Source organism: Ammodytes marinus (genome assembly GCF_949987685.1).
Source record: "Ammodytes marinus genome assembly, chromosome: 14".
In the NCBI taxonomy this organism is placed as follows: Eukaryota; Metazoa; Chordata; class Actinopteri; order Uranoscopiformes; family Ammodytidae; genus Ammodytes; species Ammodytes marinus.
The window spans coordinates 12,820,717-12,843,222 of NC_137218.1; the positions used below are offsets into that span (position 1 = coordinate 12,820,717).

Consider the following 22,506-nt stretch of genomic DNA (forward strand, 5'->3'; position numbering starts at 1 on the left):
TTTAGAATAACTGGAAATCTTTTTGACCTTTAGCAGACCCAAAGTGACATTTCATATACAGTATATATTAATATTAATATATGTATTAACGTTCTATTTAATGTATTTAACATTATATTAATATTAATTATATATATATTAGGGCTATCAAGCGATTAAAAAAATTAATCTAATTAATTACAGGCTCTGTGATTAATTAATCTAAATTAATCGCATACTTATATGACACTTTTATGCCTGTTTATAAACAACTGTAGGCCTATAGGCGACCGTTTGTCTCTCTCTCTCTCTCTCTGTCTCTCGTAACTTCTGTAGCGCCGAAAAAAATCACAAAAAAACAAGCAGGCTAAATGACACACACACACACACAAAGGAGGAAAAAAGACAGGCATATCTAGGAAGAGTGAGAGGGGGCGGGTGTCAGTTTGCGTGAGACGATCACAGCTAGCAAACAAAAGTGAGACACGGAGGAAGATTGAGAGATAGGCCTACTGTTATGAACCTACATTGTTAATTAGGCACCCACAAAATCAATAATGCACAGCCACTGCGGAGAATAACACAAGTCGTATTCCTACCTTCATGCTTATTTGACCGGAGCAGCCCATAACACATCCATAGAGCCCTGGCCCCTTTCCCCTGGCCCCTTTCTTTCTTTACTCTTTAATTCCGTGCGGGCCGTCTCCGCAAGTTACAGGTGTAGCTCCGCTATCGTGTCACCTCTTTTGCACCGGGTCAAAGGGCAATATAGAAGTGCGATTAATCTGCGTTAATTTTTTTAATCGCGTTAATTTTTCTGTGATTAATTAATCGAAATTAACGCGTTAATTTCGATATAATATATATAATATATAATATATATATATAATATATATATAATATAGTATATATAATAGACAGCCCTAATATATTATATATATATATTTTTTTACTAGAGCAGTTATCATGCTTCAAACTGACATTCACAGACACGTAGACACAGAAGGATATCATACCGACGTACGCACACACTGAATTGGGGAAATACTCTTCTCAAAACTGTTACTTAATTCATAAAATCCAGGGTTTTATTAGATGCACGATTTGTTACTAAATCCATCATGTTCAGGAATGAGAAAAATAATTTCCTATCAATATTTGGAGATAGAGTTTATTCTTTTCTTACTTCATGATGTGTCTAAAGACTAGAAAATCATCAGATATTTCCTAAGAAGGTTCTCACTTGCTGGTTGTTAAATACAAACTTTGTCACAGCAAGGCTGCGACTTTTGTGTCCCTGTGTGTGGCTTTTTTCAGGCTCAAACATGCTTACACACACACACACACACACACACACACACACACACACACCTGTACGGCCGGTTTCTCAGCGGGAGAAAGATAGGTAGAACTACTATTGGATTGACAGGATGTTAACCCCCACCAGTCTATTCTGATGGCCTCTCAGGTCAGGCCGCACATCCACTTGTCTCTCTCCATCAAAGTATCGTCTCTACGTGCCGCCATTGTACGAGTAGTCCGCCTTGTTGTGCATCACCAGCTTATTGTCCACAAAGTAGAAGCTGTCGGACTGCGTTTCGTATGGGTGCAGGACCATCTCTCTGACTGTGAGCAGACACAAGAACAACACTGTTGTTAGAGCACTGGTTCGGGACCAAGCCCCAACCACAGCGATTTGTTGATTAATGTGCGATTGATTAAGTTATAGAGTGCAAAGTAGGGCTGTGCTAAAATATCGATACAGCAATGTATTGTGATAATTATTTTCGTGATATCTGTATCCAATAGTTAGGTCCAGTATCGATAGTCTAGAGAGAAGAAAATTGTGTGTTTATGCCCCCTGAATGTGGATGGACTTACTGCTGTCCTCAGACAAAGGTGGGAATTCGTAGATGTGTTCACAAGTGTTTTTGCTGCTGGGCATGCAGAAGCCAAACTCAAAGTCAAAACTTTTGAGCAACTTCTCTCTGAAGTAATGTCTCTCGATCATTCTGAAGTTTTCTATTGCCATGTCTCCAACCGCAAACTCGACACTGCAGGGATTAAGACAGACAGAAAGAAAACAAGATGACACAGAGAACTCACAGACAACAAAACAAAAACCTGAAGTGAGAGAGAGATCGAGAGGTCACAGGACAAAGCAATCAATCTGCTGGTAACTGCATCCTTTTTAAATATAGATTCACACACGTTCTCACTTACGTGGCTCCAACTTGCCGCAGTCGGAGAAAAGCGGGGGTGAACTGGTAACGTACAAATCGTCCTGCGTTTGGGTCAATATCCCTCTTCTCCCCTGCTTTGTCTAATATGATGACCAGTTTGGGTGAAATGGAAGAGAATTTAAATGAAATAAAATAGTTTAAACAAACACATTACAACTAATACAATTGTAAAATATTCACCCCCCCCCCCCCCAAAAAAAAGGGGTAACTTGTTTATATACACTCCACCACCAATTAGGAATAGTTATGCATTTGTTTGGTGGGGGAATTATCATAGGATTGTTTTCTTAACTTAACTTATTGTTGAAACATATGGGATAACATATTTTGTATATATAGGCCTCTTTCTACAACGTCTCATTATCACAAAGATTTTGGAGAATTGGAAGCACCAAAAGTATGCCCAATTGATCCTGTTTTCTATGTTCCCATGGGTGCACAGAAAACTAGCCAAAGATTCCTTTGATATTGAAGAAAAGTCTTGTTATTATATGCAGCATCTTTCCTGTGAACAATCGACAAACATTTGAGATAGATATCAGAGATCCTCTGAATCTAAAGATGATATAATGTCAGTGTTTTGGAATGTGACTGAGATGTGACTCAGAGGAGGTGTATGAAATTTCATGCAAATTCTGACAATAACCTTTGAGAAGAATGATCAACAGCTTGTGTTTTCCTAGGATATTTCTGCAGGGTAATTGATTTGCTAGGTGGATGTGTGCAGCCTACATGTACAAAGCTGCTTTATAATGTGTTTACTGCGTGTGTTACATGACACCAATCCAATCAAAGTAGTGGAGTGACTTGCCTGTGGTTGGAGGTTTGGTGATTTCAAACAGCACTGTGCCGGTCTCCATGTCTCGGATCTTGAACCTGGTGAAGTCAATGTTGAAGATGTTGTCGTCCGGACCGCACAGATAATCTGAGAGAGGGTGAGGAATTTCAGATTAAACACAAAGCACTCAAATCGATCAGTATGGGATTAATTACATTACTCGGAAATTCGAAAACGAGGCATAACTCAATACTTTTTCAGACTGAAATGTGTTCATGGCAGAGAGACTCAAAAAGCAATACAAGTGATTTTCTTGACACAAAGCTGTGTGGAAAACTGTTTAAGAGCAGCCATTCCCTCACAAATACAACAACGCACAGAGAGAAGTTATTTTTATTCCTCTAATCCTTACTGCCCTCACCAGGCAGTGTCACTGCTCATTAATGTTCCCCCAGCAGAGCAGACACTTCCTGCTTCCTGCATAATCCGATGATGTCACTGGCCGGAAGGTGTAACTGCAACATCTCTATCCATCATCTCCCTTTAAGGCTCCCTTTCATCGCTTGCTGGCAGCCAAGAAGCTTCACGTGATGAAAAATTATTATAAAGAGAGCGGATCAGAGCAGATGTGAGCAGCCAAAACAGAAACGGAGAGGCAGTAAATGATCACATGCCATGTCCGTTTATTAGCTTAGTGCCTGATCTGCATTCGTCTCAGCATGTTCTGCCATTTCTCTTGATGGACATTGTTTGCAGTGAATCTGCTAACAGGAAGCCAGCCACATCGGTCTGTTCAGAGACATCGGTTAAACAATGGAGTCGTGAAAGTCAAGCAGTACAGAGAAAGGATGATTTAAAGGTGCTGTAAGCGGAATGGTTCTTTTAGCTAACTTCCTGTCAGTTACTGCAGTTAGCAGTCCCCTCGCTTGTCCCTGCGTCACCACATTAATGCACTGCGGTCTTCAAGCAGCGAGTTATCTAGCATCATCTCAGATCCTTTAGTGTGATAAAAACATGATAAAAACTATCGCTCTGGCGTGCACCGGCAGTGAGACCATGAGTGAGACGGGTGTCGGTTTGTAGCGTTCTCTCTTGTGATTGGATATTAATTTTGTGATCCCCCGAAAAGTTTATTAGCCGATTACATGCAGAGCAGCTGACTGAGAAATCGGCTTTATGAAACGCGCACATTATGAAAGTGATCACTGTATGAATAAAGAGTGATTTAACAGTTATATTAACATAAATAAACCTCTTACTTCACCTTTAATAAGCGCTAATGACGGCAGCTCTGACCGGTCAATAAGCCCGGGGCAAGCTGTTACTTACACATTGACATGGACGGCAGCAGCTTCCCTGCACTCCTGGAAGGTACTACAAGGGATGCATACAGCTGTGTATATTTAGTACTTAAACTGGAAGAAATATGAATAAGAATGAGTTTTTTGTCAGATTTATGAGGATTGAAGAATGTCCAAAAGGAAGTACATTTGACAGAGCAGCTCTCATTACGTATGTGGGTATGGAAGGGCTGTATAAATGATTCATCACATGTAAATCTTGCCTGTAAATCATCATTAAAGCGGCTACGAGTAACATTTAAATATCTTTTAAACAGCCTCATGTTTCCTCTGATAATCATAAATTACCTTTAACAGCAAACGAGACCATCAGTGCAAAGAAAGACGTTTTTAAATAGTTTTTATTACTGCTTTTGGTCTGGTCGCACACCCAGTCCGATTTTCGGTTCGCTCGTGCAGGCTCTATGGTCACATATCCGTATTGGTCGCAGATTTCAGTGTGGCGCAGCAACGTGAATTGAGAAGCCTATCCCTCCAGGTGAGGGAAGGGGAGCGGGAGCTTTGTTTGAGACAGTTATTTGTCGTCATAATGACTGATAACGGGGCTGAACCATCAAAGAAAAAATGCAATGAAGAAAAGCTAAAAGGGAGAGTGATATAGGCTACGGGCGGGACCAGGGCGTTGCCAAGCAACGTGTATACGTTTCCACATTAAACCCCTTATAGGTCTAAGTATAGTAAGAGATTAACACTCACAGATGGTTAAGGTTATATTTTGAACACGAGTTTCTCTCTGTCACAAACACAATAAAGCCAGTTCAGATACGGCTGGACTCTCTGACACTTCTCTGGCATGGAGCCCTCTGTCCTGTTGGCATGGAAACCACACATTTTGTGTCATGTCCTGCTGCTCAGCGACTGTAATTAACAGGTTGGATTCAAGAGTTTTTCACATGTGGACAAAACTACAGCTGAGATCCTCTCACACATAGCCTATTTATATGTGACTATTAACTACTTTTAATTATTTTATATTCAAACATTGTTTTTTTTAGGTCGATATACAGAATCTGTGACTCAAAGCTGCATTTACTCACAGGTGTGTACAGTAAAACACAATGATGAAGATATGACAGACACCAGGACTCCTCTTTTGTTAACGGGCAATCTAACATAAAGGAGTGAGGTAATTAGGTCCAACATGCCCACATGGACTAATCCGGTTTAGTTTCTGGTATGAAGGCAGATCCAACTAATCAGTGGAGGGAGGGGGCAGGGTTAAAGCAGCAAGTAGGAAAGACATGGTGACCAAACTGAGTCAGTAGATCCAATTCTTAAATGACCCCCACCTCACATTGTGACTGCGTGGCATCCACTATTTTATTCAACATAAAATACGGCATATTTCAGGAGGGAGAGACTTCAAAATACCTTGTCATTATTACTTTACACAGCTTTTTAAGTAATTTGCATTGTGAGAAAGAGGGAGGTAGGTGCCACAAGTACACCCTGCAGATTGGATGATTGTTCATGAACTTAAACTCTTTCTTTTAAATCAACATGTTGAGACAGCATTTCAGCCTCTCTAGCGGTGTGGCGATAACTATAAACAAGTTAATCCTCTTGTGTGAGATCAACTACATTTCTGTGTATTAATATTAAACAGTGAACTACTATAATAGGTTATTAACCCATTGATGACGGCTGCTGCGCGATGCCACATTGTATCTCCTGCCTGATGCTGCGTAGCGCAGCATTGTTACTTTATCTAATTTTCATGGCGCGTGAAGCATAGAATGTCATTGGTTCAAATACACATGAGGTGGGTTTTGTTGATTTTTTAAGACCACGTGACCACCCAAAAGTTGTGTGGTTTGCCGAAAATCACGTCAATAAAAAAAAAAATGAAAATAATGAAAAAATATGCCAGCAGTGTGGCGATAGTGTATTACAGAACAGTTATTGGCGTTCAGAGCGCAGGATCTAGGCGTAGGCTAGGCCTACTATAGACTACTGACGAAAATCACACAACACATTGCATCTATTTATTAACAATATTTAAGAATTTAGGCTATATTTTGCTGCTCCAACTCAAATTCAGCCCAGCCATGCGATAGTTAAGTTTCAGTTTCGTTTTCATCTCCGTGGTATACAGCCGTTTGGACCAGCTGATCGGCTCCCGACAGCCGGAGTCAGTTTGCATTCCAGTTCTACTGGGAAGTCAGATTTATGGTGCCAGTGATAACTGAGCTAAATTATAAAATAAAGCTATCTTCTCCTTCCTATATCTGTCTATCTTTATCCCTCCACTGCACACTCAGTCACTACTATCCATGCTAAAAGGAAGCAGAATTATGACCTCATTTAGCACATTATTTTTAAACATTTTATATTATTTATAATTATTTTTTCTCCCCCATCTAATTTTGACGATTTTAGAAAAATGTATTGGTTTGTAAGCGCTAAGGGAGCATGTTTAAATAAAACCTGTGAACCTTAACTTTTAAATGTATTTTATTTCATGTTTCTATGTGCTACACAGGCTTAGATATTAAGGTTTTGGTAGACTTTACAATTCATACTATTTTTTCAGAAAACCCTCAGGCATTAAGGACATGCATCCAAATTGCCATAGTCATCAATGGGTTAATATACAAAAAGGTATATGTAATACTGCTGAAATTGGCAAACATCACATCCCCTGAGCCAATCAAATCCCCTGAGCCAATGGAACCTACCCCCATTCCCCAGGTGAACCGAATCAGTTAATCAAGCATTCAGGCAGCAGGACACAGTTAAAACCCCAGTCAATTAGAACTTTGGAAAGAAAATGGGAATTGGGGAGTTTAGTTTAAAAAGTTTATTTGAAGAGGGGGTAGGGAAATTATTTAAATATTTGAGGGTGACAGGATTGATGGGGAGAATTTAGTTAGAGGGGTAGTTAACTCCGGTTCACACTCCAACATAGTAGGTGGCGGTAATGCGACCTGAAGCTGGTTGCCGTCCGCCAAAAAAAACCCAAAAAGAAGAAGAAGAAGAACTTTGGAAAGAGAAACACAACACAGGAGAGACACAAAACCAAACTTACCAACCCTGGAAACAAAATGTACTTACCTGGACAGTGACTGCAAACATGGAGGAGCTGATCTGCTGCTGAGGAGGACTCTTTCAACACTGGTGAGAGCTCCAAAATGGAAAACTTAATTAAAATGCTGCTCCCAAATTGAGCAGACGTGTAAATCTTACCTGTTTGCCTAAACAGGTCAGGCCCTATTGCCGGAGCAAGATGATGGTGAGCTAAAAAAAAAACTAAAATCAAATTCCCTCAAAAGGCAGGCCTCAAGCCTGGCTGCCTGGAGTGTGGTAGGATTCCCCCTACCCAAACAAACTCTGACCTCATTGAACATTCTGCACCCACAACACATCTAAACTGCAGTACATGATTTGTGTGGGATGCATCGTTTTATGTTTATTTGGATGAATGTATGAATAGAACTGGGAACTGTTGATTTAAATGTATGGAGTAAAAGGTGCCCAAACTGAGTGTGAATATCGAAGATAACTAAATTGACTTGAAGGTCTATTTTATGTTGAACATTTCCTTGATTTCAAGTGACTTTGTTAAGTGAAATACAAAACCGGTTACCAACATTCAGTGTTATTAATTCACCACCAGCTCCAAGAGTCAAACCTACTTAGCCCAGTACTCTGTTACATCTTGGTTTTTTGATAACTTCTTATAAGGGATGGCCATTTAGATTTTTTTCTTTAACCGGTTAACCACCAGAATTAACGGTTATTAACCGTTAAGATTTAATGTAGCCTATTTATAGTGAAATAGGCCTACCTGAAGCATTACAGCAGGGCTCCCGACCTTTTTTTAGTTCCAAGGACCGGCATATTAATTTAAAAACTATGGGACCAGTAGCCAATTTAAATGCCTACATTTTGACATTCACACGGCACCTTGTCTGTTGTGAGAAGAGGCCTAGTATGCGAATGTAGGAGCAGAAAGTGCAATAAGGGACATTTACACACACACAGGCTTAGTGGATGGGTAGCCCACCGAAACCCGGTGCTAAGTAGTGCTGAGCACGGGGCAACATTTTGAAAGACCGTAATATTGATAAGCTCCGATGTTATCAGTACTGCATAATGATACTTAACGCTTTTGTTGACTGATTTTCGCTATTGATCCTGGCACACTATCATGGCAGACCTGTGTCTGTGCAGGGGCACTCACTCACTGCCTGTCTGTCTGTCACTCCCTCACACACTCACTGAGACGGTGATAGATGCAGGACAGCATCCACCTCAAGAAGGCTAATGCTAGCGCTATGTTAAGCTAGCGGGAGCCCACGCTGTTAATTAAATTATACAAACATATGACACGGGAGCGTTGTGACTGGGAGCGTACCATGGACCTATTATAAAGTTGAGCGTAGCCTATACTACTCGTTTCATTCTTTACCGACAGTTGGCATTATTACATCCGGTTTAGCGATATCAAAATAAGAGTCCGGATTTCAGAGAAATTAAGATTATTTAATTTTTTTTAACCGTTTAACCTTTAGTATTAACCGGTTAAAGATCTTCTTAACTGTTAACAGAATTTAATTTGCTTTATTGTATAATATTTTAATGCACAATACATGCTTTCTGCCTATTGAACTTTGTCCCAGAACCTGAGAACTCCAAAGTGTTTTGCTACAAGTTTGTTGTTTAGCCTTGAAGACTGCCTAATAAGATTTTGGCCCATACAGAGGTATGACGCATTCATGTGCACAGTAAGAAAAGACTCCCTAAATTTCCCATATCCTGTTATCTGCCAAATTAAAACATTTCTGCTTTCGCCAGCAAAAACAAGGGCTGGACACACCAAACTTAGTATGTGTTTGCGCACACACCAACTTCTCTTGCATATAATCTCTGTACACTGTTCATTCGATGTATTCAATCATGTAAGCCCATTTGTGATGCATGTTGTTTGACCCTTGTATGCTGTTTGCAAGTAAATTCACCTGCTTCCAAGAAGGCCTGACTCAGTTTCAATTATTCAAACACTTGGGTAGTTTGATGAAATAATTCTAGTAACAAATGGTCCTTCGAGAAGGCCGGATCCAACATCCTCATTCTCTGGACGAGAAGAGCCTGCACCGGGCACGGGGGAGTCCACGACTCTCGACAAAAGACCTCCAGTGAACATTGCTACAAAAGAGGCTGTCTGCAGACTCTACTTGGACGGAGGAGGGGTGACGGAATCCAGAGCCTGAGCGAGTCGAGGCTTTCTTGAAATCAGGTGAATATAAACAGCTGATTTTGTTTTGTCCAGGAATTAGGAATTCCTTTGTTTTATGTATTAGGTAGATAAACTAGTTTATGAAGCAGTATTTCTCATGGTTTTACCGTAAGGGAGAATAACTGATCGTAGTGTTTGGGAAAATGCACTAAAGAGAAAAATATTTCAACCTGTAGTGTTTGGGGAGATGCACTAGAGACAAACCTATCTCAGCCTGTAGTGTTTGGGGAGATGCACTAGAGACAAACCTATCTCAGCCTTTGGTGTTTGAGAATTTACACTGTCAAAAACAAAAGTCTCACGTACGTAATTAGATGATCATTAGTGTGGGATCGAGGGTGGTCCCTTTATTCTGACAGATATAGTTTGTTCCATTAAACTGAGAGTTCTTTGTAATTCGGGAAGGTTTTGTGGAAACAAATTGATATCTGGCTGCTTGTTGTTACTTAGCCTGGGGATATAGTACTGCTCCAGGGAGTTAGTCTATGACAGGTTGTTTATTTGTTTTGTTTTGTTATGTTTGTCAATAGTCTACAACTGCAGAGTAGACTTATTAGTTTTGTTTAGAATACATCACATAGGGTGTTCTAGTTTTAAATTGGTGAATTTTGTTAATCAATTGGAGGGAATAGGGGTGTTCACCCTGTTAAATTGATTAGATTTTACATTAAAAAAAAAAAATTAAATTACTTGTAAGCAACTGCCCCTCTTACATATGATCAAATATCTGACTTTACATTTGATCCAAGCCCCCATCGAGAACAGTAAAGAGAAAGGTGGTGGCCAAAGAGATGAATAAGAGAATGTTGTTGAAAGTGTAAGAGGAAAAAGATTGTTTGGAACTGATTGTTTATGGATGTTATAAAGAAAGAAAAAGTATGTAGGGGAAGGGAGATATAAAAGGTTTAGTAAGTGTGCATACAATTGTTATGCTGTTATGAGAGAAAGGACGAAAGAGCAACCTATTTGCCACAAACTGTATGTGATGAATGAATTACATGTGTGTCTAACTGAGACTCAGTCTCTGTGAAAAGGAGAAAAGGAGAGAGCACAAAAATGTGTGTGTGTGATTCAGTCCCATGCAGAAAAGGGAGGGCCTGTCTCACTGACTGCCTGTGTGTGCTTGAATGCTGCCCAAACACAGACAAAAATTGTGAACTGAAGAATGAAATCAAACCTATCCTAAAATGTTGTTGTGCGTTAATTGTGACATCTAGAGCAAGCAAAATGGATAGGATGATATTTTAGAAACAACCCTGGCAGAATGATGAGCATTTCTTTTGAGAACATGTTACTGCTCAAATTCATTCTGTTTCAGATGCAAGGAGAAGACGAAGCTGACCATTCTTCAATAAGGACAATTGGACACTGAGGAACAATCTGAATCGGTTATGGTAATATCCTACATAACCATTCCCCCAGTGACTGTGATATGAAGGACACTTTGCGTCAGAATGCCACAAAAGGACTTGTTGACCATCAAGACGACCTAGGTTCCTGTTCCCTGGCTTCTACAAAGACTGTCCTCTATGAAACTGTACATAGACAAAGTTGCACCAGTACACAAACTTGCATTTTCACAACTGTGATGTTGAGATGTTGATGTACTTGATATTATTCTGCTTGACTGAAATATATTTACTCATATGCTTTGCCCTTTTGCTTTGAAGTGTTGCAAAAAGTTGCATTAAATATTATAAAAAGGGTGGAATGTTAACAGAATTTAATTTGCTTTATTGTATAATATTTTAATGCACAATACATGCTTTCTGCCTATTGAACTTTGTCCCAGAACCTGAGAACTCCAAAGTGTTTTGCTACAAGTTTGTTGTTTAGCCTTGAAGACTGCCTAATAAGATTTTGGCCCATACAGAGGTATGACGCATTCATGTGCACAGTAAGAAAAGACTCCCTAAATTTCCCATATCCTGTTATCTGCCAAATTAAAACATTTCTGCTTTCGCCAGCAAAAACAAGGGCTGGACACACCAAACTTAGTATGTGTTTGCGCACACACCAACTTCTCTTGCATATAATCTCTGTACACTGTTCATTCGATGTATTCAATCATGTAAGCCCATTTGTGATGCATGTTGTTTGACCCTTGTATGCTGTTTGCAAGTAAATTCACCTGCTTCCAAGAAGGCCTGACTCAGTTTCAATTATTCAAACACTTGGGTAGTTTGATGAAATAATTCTAGTAACATTAACGGTTAACCAGTTAACCATGGACATCCCTACTTCTTATTTATAAATATATTTCATTTAAAGTAAAATTGTGTATCCTGAGTGTTACATATATAACACACACTTTAATAGTATAAGTAGATGATGGATGGGTGGTGTAAAAAATAAATAAAAATTATAATAAGATTTTTGGTTCTTAAAGCGGACCTATGATGCTTTTTGACTTTTATGACCTATAAACGTTGTTATGATGATTCATAGCCATGCTTAAATTATCAAATGATGACTTGCATGCATTTCGACGTATTCCCTGCTGACCGTCTGGGGTGTCTGTGCCGAGCACTAAACACTATTCTAGCCAGTCGAGAAGTCACGTGTTCAAAGCGGTCTACCCTTCCGTAACTTTGTGACGTCGCATGTAACTTTGTGAAGTCACCACGCGGATGTTTCCATGTATGGTAATGCTGTCACTTCCCTGTTCGCGTCTGCCTCGCGCCCTTATGGGTCCATGCTCGCGCTTCCCGCTACTGAAAGTGTTCCGGAAGGAAGGTAACCAATCACAACGGAGTGGGGTTTGCAGGAGGGGGGGGAGGGGAGCGGAGATGGCCGATCACAGGCGGAGGGAGCGGAGATTGCCGAAGCACACACACTCAAGTGTTGACAGGACGTGCTGGATCGCCAAAATAAGAGAAAGAGCTTCCCGAAAATCTACATAGTTTTTTGTGATGTGATTCGTGTCAGGTTGCTCAGGTAGCAGTGTAAAACAAGAAATTAAGACCAGAAAAGTAGTATAATAGGTCCTCTTTAAGGTATGCGTTTTAAATTTATTGCTCAATTAGCTCTGTCTAAAAAATACTTCATGTAATTTTTTCTTTTCCTAAGCAGCACTCTTAACTGTGGTGACGTTTGATAGCCTGTAGGGGCAAAAACACTGCTTCACCGACCCAAACATGCTGTTAACTGCTGTGACATGGCACTAGTGCTTTTAAAAAAAGATAATCTGAGATTTTGATTGAAAAAAGGTTCCATGTAGGACTCCAAATATGGATGAAACTTAAAGCAGTTAGAACTAATTATAAAGTTAATGTCAAGAAAGGTTTGAACCCCCCCACCCGGACAGTTGGAGTTTCCCTGGATCCCGGCCCAACCCCCAGCTGATTCTTGTTAAATAAACCTTCTTAAACTGGTACTGTCTCCGTGCCTGTGTCCTCCCTGTCAAGCCGTAACCGTACAATCTGGCCCTAAAGAGACGGGGTGGAATGATGAGGCTCTTCAGGGGGCATTTCTCAGCAGACTAGCCGATCCAGTTAAGGACGAGTTAGCAGTTCGGGATGAGTCAGCTAGTTTGGACGAGTTAGTGGCCCTAGCTATCAGACTTGATAATCGCCTTAGAGAGCGCCGCAGGGAAAGAGCCGGGCGGCCTCATGACCCGTTCTCCCCCAGCTCCTATAAGACACTCCCCAGGCCATTCCTCCAGTCGATCCCCTAATTCCCTTGTCTTCCCCTCCTCCTTGGCGGTGGAGCCCATGCAGCTGGGCCGAGCCAAACTTTCCAATGCTGAGCGCTCTCGGAGGATAAATGAAGGGCTCTGCATCTACTGCGCTTCACCCGGCCACTTCTTGAGCTCATGTCCCCAGCGGTCAAAAGGGAGTGCTCCCCAGTAACGGTGGGAATCCTGGTGCGCAAGCTCACTCCGGTTCCTTTCCCCCAAACTCTCATGCAACTGCAAGCTACGCTCTCCTGTAACCAACAAACCCGTTCGCTCTGGTGGACTCTAGCGCTGACGAGAGCTTTCTGGATGCTGAATTCGTTGCTAAAGCAGGCATAGCCACTCGACCGCTTCCTACTCCCCTCAATGCCCAGGGACTAAATGGGAAGCTGCTGGCACGGGTCACCCATCGCACAGAGCCCCTTCGCCTTGTCCTGTCAGGTAATCACCATGAGGTAATCCAGTTCCACATTGTCTCTTCCCCTCACACTCCCTTAGTTTTGGGTCAGCCTTGGTTAAGTTTACACAATCCCCACACCAACTGGGCTACTAGTCGTGTTCAGAGCTAGAGTGATTATTTTCTCTCGTCTTGCCTGCGGTCCGCCCTTTCCCCAGCAGAGGGCGCCAATGTCCCTTTAAAGCTTGAGCCCTCTGACCTTTCTGAAGTCCCTGCTGCTTATCACAGTTTGGGGGAGGTTTTTAGTCATGAATTAGGGGCGTCTGTCAGTCTCTCCTCAGGCTACCATCCCCAGACTAACGGGCAAACGGAGCGGGCCAACCAGGATCTGGAAGCGGTGCTGCGCTGTGTCACGGCTAGGAACCAGTCATCCTGCAGCACTCACCTTCCATGGGTGGAATATGCCCACAATTCACTGACAAGTGCAGCTACTGGTATGTCCCCATTCGAATGCTCTCTTGGATATGAACCCCCTCTGTTCCCAGCGCAGGAGGGCGACATCGCGGTGCCATCCGTCCGGGCCCACCTTCGACGCTGTCGGAAGGTCTGGAGGGACGCGCACGCTGCCCTGCTCCGTTCCACCGAGCGCAATCGGCGTATGGCAGACAGACACCGGGTCCCGGCACCACAATTCACACCGGGTCAGAAGGTTTGGCGCTCGTCAAAGAACATCTCACTCAACACTGAGTCTAGGAAGCTGTCCCCATGCTTCATTGGGCCTTTTGAGGTAGAAACTGTCATTAACCCATCAGCTGTAAAACTCAAGCTACCACTGTCCATGAAGATACACCACACATTCCACATTTCCCAGTTAAATCCCCCCCCCCCCCACCAGCCCTCTGTGCCCCCCAGGAAATCCCTCCCCCCCACCCCCCCGCATTATTGACGACCACCCGGCCTATACGGTCAGGCGGATTCTGGACATTCGCTGCCGGGGCCGTGGTTTCCAGTACCTGGTGGACTGGGAGGGGTATGGTCCTGAGGAGAGGAGCTGGATATCCTGCCAGCTCATCCTCGATCCCTCCCTCATTAGGGATTTCCACCAGGACAACCCAGAGAAACCCGGTGGCTCGCCTGGAGGTTCTCATTGAGGGGGAGGTACTGTCATGATCCTGCCTGGGCCTCTTTGCCTCTGTTTTGTTTTTTGCCTTTTCTGCTTGTCTGGTTTATTGCAGGGTTGGAGCAGGTGTGTGGGAGTCAGTTCAAGCACTCACAGCTGCCAGCAATCACCAATCAACCGCCCTTCATATACCCGGCCTGACCTTCCAGATACTGCCAGATTGTAGTCTCAGTTCACGCAGTCAGTAGCTCTCTCTCTCGTTACCTACCTGTTTGCAGCTCCGTTTGCATTTTTGCCTCGTTCTCATTCTTGTTGTTTTTTCTGCCACAGCTCTCCTGGTCTGACTCCCCCATCGGCTCAAACCTGCACCAGCGAGCACTTCCCTCCGGACTCCTCTGCCCACCTGCTCTGGTTTGCTCTCGCCCAAGCCCCTGGACATTCTCCTTTGCTCTCTCCCTGGACCCCCCCCCTGGACAGTTGGAGTTTCCCTGGATCCCGGCCCAACCCCCAGCTGATTCTTGTTAAATAAACCTTCTTAAACTGGTACTGTCTCCGCGTCTGTGTCCAGCCGTAACAATATGCTGTTTATATTTCTTGCAAATAGGATGAAGTAAACATTTGTTGAGTATTTTAAAATAAAATGTTTGATGTTGAATTAAAACCTCCTAAAATGCAATGGGTCCACCAGACCCACGAACACTGGCTGTGTAACAACAATATGAACACCACACAAGGGTTAAGAACATAAGTTTGGATCAGATCAGTTAGCCTGCTCCGTCAATGCAAATCTTTAATCAAACTCAGTCGCTTGATGGAGCACAGAATAATAGGGGAACTTTAATGCTTTCTGGAAGCTCTGGCGACTTTTCTGAGGATTTGACACAAATCAAAGTTTCCTCTCCTGTAACACATCTGTGCTCAGACTCACAAAAAAACAAAACAGGTCTGGTATGGCTGTATTGTCAGTTGTGTATTATGCCACTTAGGAAATTAATCAATTGCAGCCACTTGAAAATGTGCAGCAGGAAAGAACAGAGACGGGTGAATCACAAAGCAACAGAAGGGCTTCGGTGCCTCTGTCTTCCTCAGGAGAGAGAGCTCATGTAATTTCTTGCTTTGTTTGACCCGCCAGAGACTGTGCCAAGAAAGTGTGAGCGTAGTACATGTGTCAAGTTTTAACTCATCGGGTGACAGCACAGCTAACTTAGGGAGCTGAAGAGAGGAAAGAAAACGCAAAGGAAAGTCAAAGGAGAAAGTGTGTGGGCTGTAACCACGGGGAGATGCTTCACGTTGCCGTAGTGACTCGAGCGTGCATCCACGTTGCTGTGGTGATTCACACGTGCCTCCTCTTGCCTCCAGCTATGACGCTGCGAGGAAAAGGAAAGTGAGAGTTTCCAAGTCCATAATAGGGTCCAGCAGCATGGGATATGCGATCATTATGGTCCGGTCACTGGGCAGCTGGACAATGCCATGGACGTTCTGGGGATAGGGGTGTCACCAACAGACTTGCAAATTAAAACACTCATACATTTGTCCCCCTGTCAAGTATCAAAACATCTGTGTAATGGAGTCGGTTAAATGGACAACCAAAGTTATGGCCAGGCTTCACTGCTGGCTGTCAGTAAAAGAGGAAGGACAAGCAGAGCCAACGGATGTTCCCAAAAAGCTCTTCCTCTTCTTTATGTTGGACTGGACAAGCAAATCTCACTTTTTCATCACAACATACACTTTTTGTATTATCTTGAGCTGAATAAAATGTTGATGAAATATTAAAGATTAAAAAGGAAGGAAGAAGACAATTATAAGAAGATAGAAACATTTGAACAAGAGCATCTATATCTTATGCTCACATGCGGAAACATGCTCAGTTAGGCTGCTTACCAAAGGTAAGTGACTGACCATCAGTGCAAGCGGTAATAAAAGTATGTGAATTTTTGTCCGAAGCCCTAACTCCCCTAAAAATAGCTGGGAGAAAATCCGGCAGTGTTTGCATGTTATCACACTTCTTTGGCCGAAGGTAACCGTCTTGTGCGGTATTACAGGTGGCCTTTAAATAGTCAGATGGCCTGCTGCCACATGTTAGCTAACAGCTGCTTTAAGACCTGAGGAGTGGATAGTTGTAGGTGTTCTTGTCCACATAAGAGTCTACTGGCTGCTGTCCATTCCTTCATATGTCCCTGTAAGAAGGTTGATTAAGGTTTAGAGTTGACATAATTAAAAAGCGACTGCATCGAGTTGCGGTGATCAAACTATCACAGAGGGCAGACTAGACTTGTTGTTTGGAGATAACTATAAGAAAGCACTGCTTAACCCTTAGGGCCCATTGGTCCATTTTACGGACATTTCATTTTTCTTTTTTTGGATAATTTTGGCTGTGTTCATGCATATGGCATGAAAACTGGTAAGGAAGTGTATTTTTATATGATAATGTTATTTCCAGCTCAGCTCCTACAGTAAGGCTAAAATACACTGTATACAAACAAGAGTTACATTCAGACTGCTAAGGTCCATAAAACGTCCATTAACACCCATTCAAACACCATTTTTTCAACACACTGCCATTAAAGCATAATTGATGCATTTTTTTATATCTGGGTGTCAATCTGGGCTTCTACCTTGGAATTGATCATTTTTACTACTCTCCACCATGTTACGTCATTATGACCATATTTGGCATATGGAGAAAAAACAGGCTATTTCCACTAGATAGCACTGTCACAATCCCCCCTTCCTCTCCCTTTAGCTTTAACCCTGAGGAGTGTGTGTGTGTGTGTGTGTGTGTGTGTATGTGGGTGTGTGTGCACGTGTGTATGTGTGTGTGTGTGTGTGTGTGTGTGTGTGTGTGTGTGTGTGTGTGTGTGTGTGTGTATATCCATGACCTATGACATTATGAGCAAAAGGCTAGTGGTTTTCAAGTGGCACTGTTTTCATTTACTCTGAATCCTCCTCCAGAGCTGGGATGTTTCCTCTGACTTTCAGTAGTGGAGAATTCAGTTGGCCCCACCAACACCCATACACAGAGATATACTCCTGCAGCCACTGGAATGGTACAGGGACCCACCTGTTACGCGTTAATGGAGGTTTCAGACACAGTGGTTGCGTTCCGAATCTCATACTCTTTCTTTTTTCTATTCTACATACTACATCCGACGATAAAAAGAATCTAGTTAGGATGCAGTAGGCATACTATTGGGACATACTTTACTCTCTTATTTCATCATAACATTGCGCCTTGATCTTGCCTCTTGCTTTTATATCCGTCGCATCCCCGTTTGTTTTCATATGGAGGCTTCGTCGATGTGACGTCACTTCACGTGCGCACTGGATTGTGGGTCAGAATCGCCCAAATAGGATGCACTTTTCAACACTAACAATCTTGGCCGCATGAAGTAGGACATCCGGGTACTTCTAACCATCCTAAATCTGGCCATAAGAATCGGGACATCCTAAATCTTTTTTCTACATACTATATAGTAGAAAGTATGCGATTCGGAACGCAACCATTGTCTGTGTCAGATTCCTATTACTCGCTATCAGAATCAGACTCCATCACTGTTTCCAAAGCTTTATGTACTTCTTGTGTAAAGGCTCCCTCCATATTGCCAGGTAAGAAATAACTAGTTCCACAGTTTGCTTTGAAACTCTGGTTTCAATGGCAGCTGTGTAAACAGCTCAACGACTTGTTATGTGTCTCTGACGGCTGCACCTTTGATGTGATTGAAGATGGCCCATGTTTTAACTTATTTGAAGCAGTGCACTGCACATGCTTGTGTGTATGGACCTCAGGTAGGTGTGTGTGCTGTGCATTTATACAAAGTCATCTTTAGAGGGATTTTGAACCTCTGCATGAAAAACTACACATGGAACAGAGTGAATGAAAACAGTGCCACTTGAAAACCACTAGCCTTTTGCTCATAATGTCTAGGTCATGGGGATACATACACACACACACACACACACACACACACACAGTCTCTCTCATACACACAACTTTATTTAGCCAATGATGTCCCTGTTACACTGTTCTTGGCCCGTTCACTGTTCACTGTTCACTTCTGGATAATAACAAAAAGAGTGGAAAATGTGCATGGACTGCAGGTGAGGTTCTTTTCCTAACACAAAAATTCAATTTATGATTAGTACTGATGTTGGTTTAAAATTCAAGCCTAAAAAAGTTGGAAAAATATCGATGTATAATATGTTTTATAGCTACCTTTTTCAAAAGTCCATTTTACGTACCTTAGCGGTATGAGTGTCAGTTTATTACACTGTACAAAAAATAATAATGCCTAAATATCTGTGTTGCTGCTCAGCATTGACATATCCCAGGCCCAATAATTCAATACAAAAAAAATTAGTTTGCATGTAGTATATTGAAAATAATAAACATTTTCAGTTTTTTCCTCCAAAATACGATGTCATCATGACCAAAACCTGGCAATTAAAGGGTTAACATCTTTTAAAATTCATGACTATTTTATATTAATAGTTAGGGCAGATGTAGGGGAAAATAATTGGCAAAAAAAAGTAAAAAAAAAGATTGTATAACATTTTTTATAGCTACCTCAATGAAATGTCCATTTTACGGACCTTAGCGGTACGAGTGTGAGTATTTGACACTGCACAAAAAATAATAATGCCTGAAAATCAGTTTTGCTGCTCATCATTGACACATCATAGGCCTAATAATTCAACACAAAAAAAATTAGTTTGCATGTAGTATATTGAAAATATTTCAGTTTTTCAGTTTTTTTCATCTAAAATACGATGGCATCATGACCAAAACCTGGCATTTAAAGGGTTAACATCTTTTAAAATTCATGAATATTTTATATTAATAGTTAGGGCAGATGTAGGGGAAAAGAATTGGCAAAAAAAAAGTAGAAAAAAATTAATGTATAATATTTTTTATAGCTACCTCAAGGAAATGTCCATTTTACGGACCTTAGCGGTACGAGTGTGAGTATTTGACACTGCACAAAAAATAATAATGCCTGAAAATCAGTTTTGCTGCTCATCATTGACACATCACAGGCCTAATAATTCAACACAAAAAAAATTAGTTTGCATGTAGTATATTGAAAATATTTCAGTTTTTCAGTTTTTTTCATCTAAAATACGATGGCATCATGACCAAAACCTGGCATTTAAAGGGTTAACATCTTTTAAAATTCATGAATATTTTATATTAATAGTTAGGGCAGATGTAGGGGAAAATAATTGGCAAAAAAAAAGTAGAAAAAAATTAATGTATAATATTTTTTATAGCTACCTCAAGGAAATGTCCATTTTACGGACCTTAGCGGTACGAGTGTGAGTATTTGACACTGCACAAAAAATAATAATGCCTGAAAATCAGTTTTGCTGCTCATCATTGACACATCACAGGCCTAATAATTCAACACAAAAAAAATTAGTTTGCATGTAGTATATTGAAAATATTTCAGTTTTTCAGTTTTTTTCATCTAAAATACGATGGCATCATGACCAAAACCTGGCATTTAAAGGGTTAACATCTTTTAAAATTCATGAATATTTTATATTAATAGTTAGGGCAGATGTAGGGGAAAAGAATTGGCAAAAAAAAAGTAGAAAAAAATTAATGTATAATATTTTTTATAGCTACCTCAAGGAAATGTCCATTTTACGGACCTTAGCGGTACGAGTGTGAGTATTTGACACTGCACAAAAAATAATAATGCCTGAAAATCAGTTTTGCTGCTCATCATTGACACATCACAGGCCTAATAATTCAACACAAAAAAAATTAGTTTGCATGTAGTATATTGAAAATATTTCAGTTTTTTTCATCTAAAATACGATGGCATCATGACCAAAACCTGGCATTTAAAGGGTTAACATCTTTTAAAATTCATGAATATTTTATATTAATAGTTAGGGCAGATGTGGGGGAAAAGAATTGGCAAAAAAAAAGTAGAAAAAAAATAATGTATAATATTTTTTATAGCTACCTCAAGGAAATGTCCATTTTACGGACCTTAGCGGTACGAGTGTGCCTAATATTATAACGGGCCCTAAGGGTTAAAAAGGAACAGAAAATGTTTTCTCTGGAATAGAATGTAAAACAATAAATCTGTGTCTTTTTCGAAGGTATAGGTCTACATTTACTCAAGCTGTATTAAAAAACTTTTTGAGGTGTGTTGTTGATATCCCCGTATACTCGTTGCTTGCTGTTCTATTTTGCTGCATTTCAGAGACAAATATTGTAATTTTTTTGTTTACTCCACTGAATTTATTTAATGAAAATCACATTGGCTGTTTGTCTCAAATCACAAATACCATTACTACTTTAAATTGTTTTTTACTGATTACCCTGCTGTATACTTGGATTATGAATGTAAAACTTTAACTTATATAACTATGAACTAAATGTGAAATCATGCTGCTTTTCAGGATGAACCCACTCCAGCACCTGCACTTTGCATCTTTCTAGTCAAATAAAAATATCCTTAAGTGTCAATGGAGAGCCTATGTAAATCATGCTGTGCAGTGATGTTGCCTGAATATTGGGAACTTCTTCACTGCTCTCCATCAAGTCTCGTTCTCCAGCCTGTTTGCGCTTATTCTAACTGATACTTTCTCACCCACCTCCACCCACATGCGCTAAACTTAACCTCCACATAACACCGGTATCATAGGCTGACACCTCATCCCACCTCCACAGGTCACATGGAGACCAAGGTGCTAGCAGAAGGTTTATGCGCATCTGCAGACAGGTGGGCACCATCCACCAGATAGGATCTATAGACGCATGTGTTTGAAGGGGGCCTATATTGCATCAATAAGGGGACACACACGGCATGACGCGGTAAATGACTCACAGAGAGGCGCTGTAACATTTCAGCACCTTTTTGTTGTCCTTTTGGTAATTGGCACACTGAACAAGCATCAGTGAACTTACGCTCTGTGATCTTCTGCAAGCCCAGCACGTCCTCGGGAGTGACGACCGCGTTGGAGAGCAGGTCCTCCTCCGTGGTTACCGGGACTCCCACGTCGCTCGAGTTGCATCCTTTCTTCACTCTCATCGCCGCCGCTTGCTTCGGGCTGCCGTGACCGGTGCTGCTGTCTGTATTATTAGCGGCAGGCTTCTTAGCGCTGCTGGACGGGTCCTGGCTGGTGCCTCTGCTGGTACAGGAATAGCTCATTCTCGGCTGCTGCTCCTCCTCCTCCTCCTCCTCCTCCACCCTCTCCTCTCCTAACCAGGGTTTCCAAGATACAAAACAGTTGCCTCCCTCCCCTCCTCCCTCACCCACAGAAGAAGAAGGATGCAGTTACTGTCTCTGGCTTAATTCAAATCCGCTTCGTCTGTATGAGCCCGCAGTCTGTCAGTCTCTATGGTTGGATGCAAATGGCTCTCTCTCTCGGTGGAAGAGTAGAGTGCAATGTGCAGAGAGAGCGGACTCGTTTCTTTCTGTACAGCTGCTGAAGCCAGGAGGGAAATAATCGTCTGGGTTTGAAATTGAAAAAGAGGCGTCAGATGGCCGCTGCTGTCAAGGAGGGGGGAGGGGGTTGGGGGGCAGCCCTCAACTGTCTGCGTCCTGTGGCTGACAGAAAGGGTCTCGGGTCCGCGCGCACAATCTACGCTACAACCAACGAAAGCGCACACCAATCACGCTTCATTCATACAACCCTAACATTTTAAACGTGTGAGTTATTTCCTAAAACTGAGATATTCCCATGACACTTTAGTTT

The 22,506-nt window shown here is 41.6% G+C and overlaps 1 protein-coding gene across 1 annotated transcript; it reads right to left on the reverse strand.

Moving 5' to 3' along the window:
• Window positions 1-1,492: 1,492 nt before the first annotated feature.
• On the reverse strand, window positions 1,493-21,959 carry unc119a2 (unc-119 lipid binding chaperone a2; the record flags this gene model as incomplete). The annotated part of the gene is made up of 5 exons (XM_080040731.1): window positions 1,493-1,605; window positions 1,861-2,033; window positions 2,203-2,302; window positions 3,034-3,147; window positions 21,716-21,959. The coding sequence occupies 5 exons, from the start codon at window positions 21,957-21,959 to the stop codon at window positions 1,493-1,495; spliced, it is 744 nt and encodes a 247-aa protein (XP_079896857.1).
• Between the last annotated feature and the right edge of the window lie 547 nt (window positions 21,960-22,506).